This window comes from Mercenaria mercenaria, chromosome 3, assembly GCF_021730395.1.
Source record: "Mercenaria mercenaria strain notata chromosome 3, MADL_Memer_1, whole genome shotgun sequence".
NCBI classification, from domain to species: domain Eukaryota; kingdom Metazoa; phylum Mollusca; class Bivalvia; order Venerida; family Veneridae; genus Mercenaria; species Mercenaria mercenaria.
In genome coordinates, this window is record NC_069363.1 from 64,998,492 (window position 1) to 65,007,722 (window position 9,231).

The 9,231-nt window shown below is 34.4% G+C and overlaps 1 protein-coding gene across 1 annotated transcript in view; it reads right to left on the minus strand.

Moving 5' to 3' along the window:
- The window catches only part of LOC128555922 (uncharacterized), a 106,457-nt gene extending 102,405 nt beyond the window's left edge, over positions 1-4,052 (minus strand). Inside the window, exon 1 of the mRNA XM_053539742.1 lies at positions 3,770-4,052. Within this exon, the coding sequence (XP_053395717.1) occupies positions 3,770-4,042 (273 nt within the window). The 5' untranslated portion in view covers positions 4,043-4,052. The remainder of the gene's footprint in view (positions 1-3,769) is intronic.
- Between the last annotated feature and the right edge of the window lie 5,179 nt (positions 4,053-9,231).

Here is a 9,231-nt window from a genome sequence, read left to right on the forward strand (position 1 = left end):
AAATGTCCACAGGCAATCATTCAAAGACATTTGATGTCTATAGGCTAAAGTGTCCTTTAGTTATTTAGTGAAATCAAGGTCACCATGACCTTGACCTTTGACCTACTGAACCAAAAACAATAGGGGCCACCTAATGACCACATGCAATCACCTTATGAAACTTGACCAAGCATTCTCTAGTAACTGATCAGAAACCAAATGGTCAACAAACTGACAGACTGACAAAAAGACAGAAGAACAGACACAAGACTGCTAACCAATAACAAACAAATCAATATATCTGTTCTTCAAAGCGGGCATAACTAAATTAACATAGGTTTTTAGAAGTATTATCAGAAGAGTGTTATAATTATTATAATTATAATAATTGCAAAATGAACAATTTGACAATAGTCTTTCTTGTACAGTTTAGGTTATAATGTAATCAGATTAAGTATATGCAAAAAGAGAATACATCTGAGTCTTAATAGAATTCTTTGTTGCAAACCATATATAGATTTGACTGTACTTTGCAAAGCTTCAGATGACATTATAAGACTTTGGTGATATCAAGTTTTCAAAGATTCTCTCTATCATTGTATCTTTCAGCTTCTATAAAGAGATTATACAATGAAGTTCGAAATCTTAATACAGCAAATCTACATGTGTTATTGGAAGGTACTTTCAAAAATTCTTCTATATTTTCTGTAAACATTGTCAATGCTTTGTAAAGTAACCTCAAAAGAAATTTCAACATTTCAACTTCAGATTGTTGGTGCCATATTAACAACACACATTGTTCAATTTTTATTCAAAATGCAAGATGCGCACTGTGTCATCCCCACACCTTTATGTTGGTGCCTTACAAAATGAAATGAGCCAAGAAAAAAGCCATGAATCACTCATTTATTATTTAGTAAGTTAACACAAGTGCAAGTATCTTTATAGTCACAGGAATATAACTGATTCTGTAAGACAACTTTGTATTTTCTATAACTGCTTTGTCAGCAATCCTGACAGAGAGCCAGTGATGTCACCATTTGGACAAAATGGCTACAGCCATTAGTTACCACTGCCATCTCATCCATGTACCAATCTTAAAGTAGCTTATTTCATTCTTTGAGATAACAATGAGAATAATAATATTTTTAAGAATGTTTTAACATGTTTTATCAATTTTGCTAGACTAGAAGGCTGTAGAGTGTTTCCCTTAATATTACACTTATCTTAAATTATTGGTTAACCATGACACTAACATATGCAATAATTGAAAGTTTCCTAATATATTGTATTAGGTCTAAATCGGAATGGAGCCAGGTACTACAGACAGTTATTACAAGTACTAACAGAAATTAAGTGTCATCAGCATTTCTTAAGTACATTAACCCTTACCCTGCTTAATTTCTAAAATTAACTGGTCCATCATTCAATTTGGGCAGTACCATTTATTATTCAAAGGGGTGTTTGCTGAAAATTTACTGACTGAACAGCGAACAGTGCAGACCACGATCAGGGGCCGTATTCATAAAGCATCTTAAGTATAAGTTTTGACTTAAGTTTAAGATTTTACTTAAGTTTGTGGTGAATTCAGCTTAAGTCTAAGTAAAAACTTAAGTCCTATTAAAAACTTAACGTATTCATAAAGCATCCTAAGTATTAGTATAAGAAATTGATTATTTACTTAAGTATAACTTAGGTTAGAAATTTATTTTACTTAAGTTTATTTGTTATTCATAAAACAACTTAATAAGTAATTCTTGTTTTTTATTGTGGACGAAAAACATTAAAAAAACAACATTAATTTCAGACAGATACAACATGCACAATTATGTTTAAAGTGCTTTTATCTGAAAACAACACTTTAATCATACTCACCATGCTATTTTATTTTCTGACTTAAGTCATTTCTGATCTATGGATGTGCAGGTTGATCTTGGTCTGCACTGGTCGCAAAGGCAGAATTACTTGCCTTTAGCAGGCTAAAGGTTAGATAATATTAAGAGTAATTTTTCCAGCCAGCAGAACAGAAATATTCAGAATGAACTCAATTTATACAAGCACATAAACAAAGAATACTGGCACTAAAGGTAACTATTCAACAATATATGGCTCAAAAGTAAATTCGTAACATGAATCTAGTAAGATTTAGACAAAAGAGATTTCATACAAATATTTTCCTTTTTCTAAATATGATACCGCATATAAAATAGAAAGAAAGTGTTATTCAGTTAAATTGATTATCAATCTTCTAGACAGCCTGTATACAGGCTGTGCCTACAGCTATCTAGCAATCAGACCTTCAGTGGTCCATACCGGACCCCTATAGCCTCCGCATCTTTTTTACTTCATTTAGGAAGTGTTTAATAGGGTAAAAATCTGTACCCATAGACAATCCAACAGGGTTTTCTAGGAGTAAGAACCTCTTTTTCCCATATATTGCAGGATATCTAAATATTTAATTTGGTTGCAAATGAATTATCAAATAAGATTTAATCAATATTTACCTAAAACTTGCATCTAAATCATTCACAGATACCCGAGTTCACTCGATCGTTTACATTTTATTATGAAACAGAATTAACCGAGGAAAATCAAATCAATATATATATTATTCTGTGTGGATTTATTGTAAAATAAATTGTTGGTAAAAGATTAACAATGGTAACAAACCTTGTATATCATAACACATGGTCATAGAATGTGCAGAAAACATAAATACCCAGATCTTTCAATCAAATGCATGTCAGATATTAAAAACATTTTGTTACAACACATTTAAAATTAGTTCTGTTTAATCTTTATTTGCCAGTTCGATTCCGAGTGATTTATTTGGTGTTTCTCAGTTCATTTACGTTTCAAAAGAAAATGTAAACAATTTTATAAAGTGAACCCTGGTATCTATAATTAAGATTCAAGCACTTAAATTGTATTTGTTATTTCATTTGCAAAAAAAATTCAAGATGTAATTAATCTACAAGTCAATATATGGAAAAAGGGGGTTCACACTAAGCAGGGTTGTCTAGGGATAAGGATCTGTACCATTAGAATCAGGTCCAAAGGTTTGGATCCGTATCCCTAAACAATTCCTACTTTTTTAACTGTTACATGGCTTGCTAAATATGCATAAAACTTTCAAACAGGTGTAGCGGTTCTCGTATTGGGTGGCCTCGGTAGCTCAATTGGTAGAGCGTTAGCACGGTAAGCCGAAGGTCCGAGGTTTGAATCCCGGTCGAGGCTGCACATTTTTCCTGAGACTGTTACATTTGTAGGCTTGTCCAGGATGCTCACCCTTGGAGCCCATGCGGGCGAAGCATGCAGTTTGGCTGGGGTATGCATCTGAATTCGGTTAACAGTCTGCAGCAGACATTGGCCAGGAGTGCCAATGTCTCGCAATAAGAGGGAAGGTATGTAGCGGTTCTCATATCGGGTGGCCTCGGTAGCTCAATTGGTAGAGTGTTGGCACGGTAAGCCGAAGGTCCGAGGTTCGAATCCTGGTCGAGGCTGCACATTTTTCCTGAGACTGTTACACAGGCAATACCTGCAAGTGCAATTTTTCCGAAGGCTTGGCTTTGAAATATGAAGAAAATACAAACATGTTTATGAAAATTGCACTACCTGAGAGATATTTACATTGCAAGACATTTTTACCGAGACGGAGACGACAATGATGTGTTATTGCGGCCGGAAGGCTTCGAAATCAAGATTGCATGTGTGGTCCTGAAAACAAGAGTACACTCTGATTAAGGAAGTGCATCCAAAAATAATGTATTATTTCTGTCTTATACTGTACCCCATGTATGATTCCATGTTCTTTTTGACTTTCTTCAGAGTGTCCAATGCTCAACTGCAATAGTCTTCGAAAGTCAACAATTACCGGATAGCCAGTGATCGTTTGACCTTTCTTATTTGTAAATTTTTGCTTATCAGATAATTGTGCACCAGGTCTAGTGAATGTTTCATGGTCTAGTTCTATAGTATGATGGTTTGCTGAAGCATTTTCTCCTTCCTGTATCTTTAAATCTTCTAACTTCTCTTCCAAAGTTTCACCTCTGTTGTTCGCCATGATGTAAACAAACCAGTGCCGCACTGAATACTTCAAGGGAATCAACTCTCTTCGATAGCTACCAGAAATTACTCCTTTCCGCGGAAAGGGAAAGCTCTTTTGTGATTTATGTTAAACATTGTCTACACGTAATCAAATCCTTAAAGAAACAAAAGAAACAAATATTATTTCACTTTTTATGTCATTTTAATGATTTTAGGCGAAATAGAAGCACTCTCTTCTGTATTATTATAGGATTATTTATCTATTTTTTTACATACTGTACAGTACAAAAGAAACTTGTATAAAAAATTATACCAAAGGGCACTTTTCAAAAAGAAAACAAGATTTACACATATTAAGACCTCTAAATTGTGAGAGGGTAGTTTTAGTTTATTTTTAGCTTTTTGTTTATATATTGTAGAAAACAAAAGACAAAATAATTGATATAAGAAAAAAGTTTTATGAGTTTTAGATAAATTATAAGACAACCAGGAGTCAGTACACAAAAGACAGTGATTGGAAAAGGCCACATGGCTCAATGGTTTTGAATTTCGTAGTGTACATACTATGACCTTTTTGCTATTTCCTTTTTGTATAGGTTGTTTCTTTTTCTAATTAACTCTTTTATGGCTTGGGTGACCCAGGAGAAAGTGTTTTTAAAAACGTTATGTTGAAAAACTTGGACAAATCTTAATATATACGTACTTTTTTGTATAGGTTGGCTCTTTTTCTAATGCACCCTTTTAATGTCATGTGTGATGAAGGTGGATTTTAGTGGATTATTTCTTAATTGGGACATATTTGGATATACCTTCTGGAATTAAGTGTGCGAATCTGGCTTACTGACATCGCCTCATATGCATGCAGCAACTTGAAGAATGTTCGCGTTGGGCTTATTTATGAAATGTCTAAAGTCATCCCATTTCGCTCCTCTTAATAAAGTGATTTCTGTCTATTTGCGATTTGTGTCGGCCTTAGAAAATGATTAGTTTTTTAATGAGACACTGGTCTTGGCAGTAAAAAGGTATATTTTACAATCGCTTTATAAAACAATGAACATAAGCCATGTAGAGCTTTTTGAGCGATCCTATTTGTCTGTCTGTCTGTCTGTCTGTCTGTCTGTCTGTCAGTCTGTCTGTATGTCTGTCTGTCTGTATGTCTGACTGTTTGCATATCTGTATATGTATTGATACTGCTTAACTCCACTTACGGATAGGCCTATTACTAGCACTTACGTTAAGGTCAGTGAAAACCACTCAATAATTTGCTGGTATGACGTACAGCTGGGTCGACCGAGGCAATAGTGATGAAGCGCCTTGCCCAAAGACATACTGCAATGGAGTGGCCATGATTCAAACCCGGTGCCTCCAGCATCTTAGCATCTTGCTATCTCATGAAAATTCAACGACGTTGAGAGACAATGTATATTCATTCATTAGTTTTTACTCGTTTTTTTTTGCTAAAATAGCGTTAGCGCATGTTCATTTCTTGTTATAACAGCCATCCAGCTTGTTTACGGAAGGTCAGTGGTTCTACCCGGTGCCCGCTAGTGATGAAATAATGTACGGAGGGGACCCTGGGGTCTTTCTCCACCATCAAAGCTGGAAAGTCGTCATATGACCTATACTTGTGTCGATACGACACTAAACCCAATAAAAAATAAAAAATGAAGACAATACTGCGCATTTCATGGAAAGTCGATGACGTCGAGGGACAATTAATAAATTCGTTCATTAGTTTTTACATGTTTTATGCTACAATATCGTTAGCGCATCATGTTATTTTCGTGTTATAACAGCTTCAGAATCTAGTGGGATTACGTTGGTACCCTCACCCTACTGCGTTCGGGCACCAGTCAATCCCTCGGGATTCTGCACCTGTTATAACACAAAAACATACGCTATCCCTACAGAAACATTGCTGACAACTGGTATGTTAGTTTCCATGTCTAAAATCCTACAATAGTATATAGGTGTGGTGCGGTGCGGTGCGGTGCGGTGCGGTGCGGTGCGGTGCTGTGCTGTGCGGTGCTGTGCTGTGCTGTGCGGTGCTGCGCTGCGCTGCGCTGTGCTGTGCTGTGCTGTGCTGTGCTGCATTTTATTTTATTTTATTTTATTGTATGGTATGGTATGGCATGTATGTATGTATGTATGTATGTATGTATGTATGTATGTATGTTAGTTTCAATGTCCAAAATCCTACAATAATATGTATGTATGTATATATGTATGTATGTATGTTACGGTTTCCATGATAATATGTATGTATGCATGTATGTATGTATGTATGTTACGGTTTCCATGATAATATGTATGTACGATGTATGTATGTACGTATGTACGTATACTGCCAAAACACCATTGGGAAGCTTAACACTGTTAACTGGAAACAAACACTCTCTCTTTAACCCCTACCGTATTCCAAATTTACAGGGTATTTTTAATAAAAGTCAATAATAAACAATAAAACTGTGAGAAGATCCTTTGCCCATGCAAAAACAGGGCCTTTGCAGAATATACTTTTTACCTTTGCCAAATATTTGCCATAACCTTTGCAGAACAGTTGCAGCACATGATTGCTGAATATATTCCACAGACGAGTAGAAATGGAACGGAACGTGCAACTATTCTGCAAAGCTTTCGCAAATATACACTACGCACACAGAACAATTTACAGCTGAAACTTTGGCAAACACATCGCAAAGTATTTGCAACTTACATGCAAATAATATGCAAAGTATTTGCAAATACGTAACAAATAGCAAGAAATGAATTTCTAAGGTTCAAAGAAAAGGACTTTGTTTAATATCTGAAAAACAGAAGTGAAGTCACAAAACCATTTGCAGTTTAAAAAACTATTAAAAGTCGATCATTGCAGTGATCATTCAGTAACAATAACTAAAATCATGTAATAATGTAAGTTTCAACAATTGCTTTAGCAAAAAGTGTTTTATAATAACTATCATTGATTAACATTACCTTTCCACATGCTGAAATATTCTCTGGGTCTTGGAAGTCTTATTGCTTAATAACTTGGTATTGCATTATCCTTATTCAACAAAGTTTATATCCAGAAAAAACAATTAGAATATAATGACCTGTTTAACACAAGTTTGCATCACCAAAATATTTCTACTAACTGGTGTGTTAACATTTCCTCACAATATTTTCAAAATTCCTGCCATTTGAATATAGACCAATCAGAAAACAGAATGGTTAATTACTTCCTGTACCTAGAGTCTACCAGGGAAGCAAATTCATCTATGATAACTATTTGCAAATGCTTTGCTCTTTCATTTGTGTACAAAGTGTTTGTTTGCAATACCTTTGCTAACTAAATGAGCTAAGTGTTTGTTTGCAGATGCTTTGCTGTCTGCTAATTTAATAAAGTATTCGTTTGCAAAACCTTTGCAGTCTGTAATTTATCTAAGTGTTTATTTGCAAACCCTTTGCTTCACTGTGATACGTTTTGCAGACTGTTTGCAGCAGTCTGATGCAAATACTTTGCAATTACTTGGAATATAGTTTCTGAGAAAACAAATATTTAAAATATATTATGCAAATACATGACAAAGGGTTAAATGTGTATGGGTGCAATCATAGAACGCAACTAAGTAATACAATAGCAGAATAAAATAAGTTTTAGACATTGTGCAAAACTCGACACAAAACTATCGAAACACATCCTTTTTTCAGACATTGCCTTTCCTTGCATAATGTATTTAAATTGTATTGAATGATGCATTATTAAAAACTAAATGACTATATAAAAGAAACCAAAGAGAAATAATATTTTTAGATCTTAAGTAGTTCCACTAAAATTCGTTGCTTCATCAGGTATTTTAAACTTCCAGACACTAAACTATACCAGTTTATATAAGGGACAGCGACACCTTTGCAATTTTTATCCAAATTGTGAGATGTATAGTGGTTAAACTCCAACTTGTATTTATTCAACGGAATTGCAAATTTCAGAACCAAATATATCGTCTGGCAATTGTACAATATAACATATTTAGATGAAAACATTAAACTTTAGATTTTAAAGACATTATACAAGGAAAGGCAATGTACTCTCTTAAGTATTAATTATGGTTAAATCGCTTGTTCAAAGCATACACAGTAATAGGCACTGTTGCCGAAAGATATAGAAGACGCACTGCTAAATATACCAGCTAACAAAACAACAACCGACATTTTATATAAATGGTACTGAAAAAAAAGAACAAATTGAAAATACCTGTCAACAATGTAAATTTTGTTACACATATATTGCGGAAAGATGAATATAGCCCCCAATTATGATAGATCTAGACTCGCTTGGTTTATGTTTACAAGAGGCAAAGAATGTACAACACCTCATGTCCCCTACCACCGCCTAATGCAGAATTAATGGTTCTGAACGGCTGGATCCAGTTGTTCGAAATTTTAACAGGAGAATTAGTTAACGGTCGATTAACTTTTAGGACTATATTTCGACATTTTAAAAGACTTCGTCAAAGAAATGTATAAGTGAAGATGAACGTCTTTACAGTAAAATCAAAACATCATACTATTTCCCCCACCAATACTTATATTTTGAATCATAATTTAGCCGGGGATTAGTTAAAAAGCCAGCTAAAGTTTCGAACAACTTGACCCTAGAATATATAACAACACTGAGGATTAGTACGCGCCTACGCAACACCTCATCCGGCTTAGTTCAATCTAACGGACAAAGGAGTATAAATAAAACCGTGATCTATCTCGTTGAGCTCAGTTGCAACATTGGTGAAGAAATACCCATTTAAACCACGTGTGCAGCTCGGGTAACTTCTTCTGAGTTGGATAACAATCAAAGTTATGATCATTTCTTTCATCGTATATCACCTTTAAGGCTTATCATCAAAGTAGTAGTATGTAAGCATTAAAAGGTGTAAAAAGTCTGTTAAAAGAGGATCACTATCTCTTATCTGTCTTTGTGCTTCAGATCTTATTTTCGTACATTTATAGAACACACAATTTTCATGAAAGTTCTATCACAATAGATAGAAAGAACAATAACAGAAAGAAAATGGGATTTAATGATTCCTATTGAAATGTTACTCAATGTTAGTCTTCTTCCCTAAACAAGTTTCTTTGTACAAAACTTGCCGCTGCTGGACAAATATAAACATGAAACCGTCTCATTTTATGCGTAATACATTCCGAAAATGACTTATTTATCTA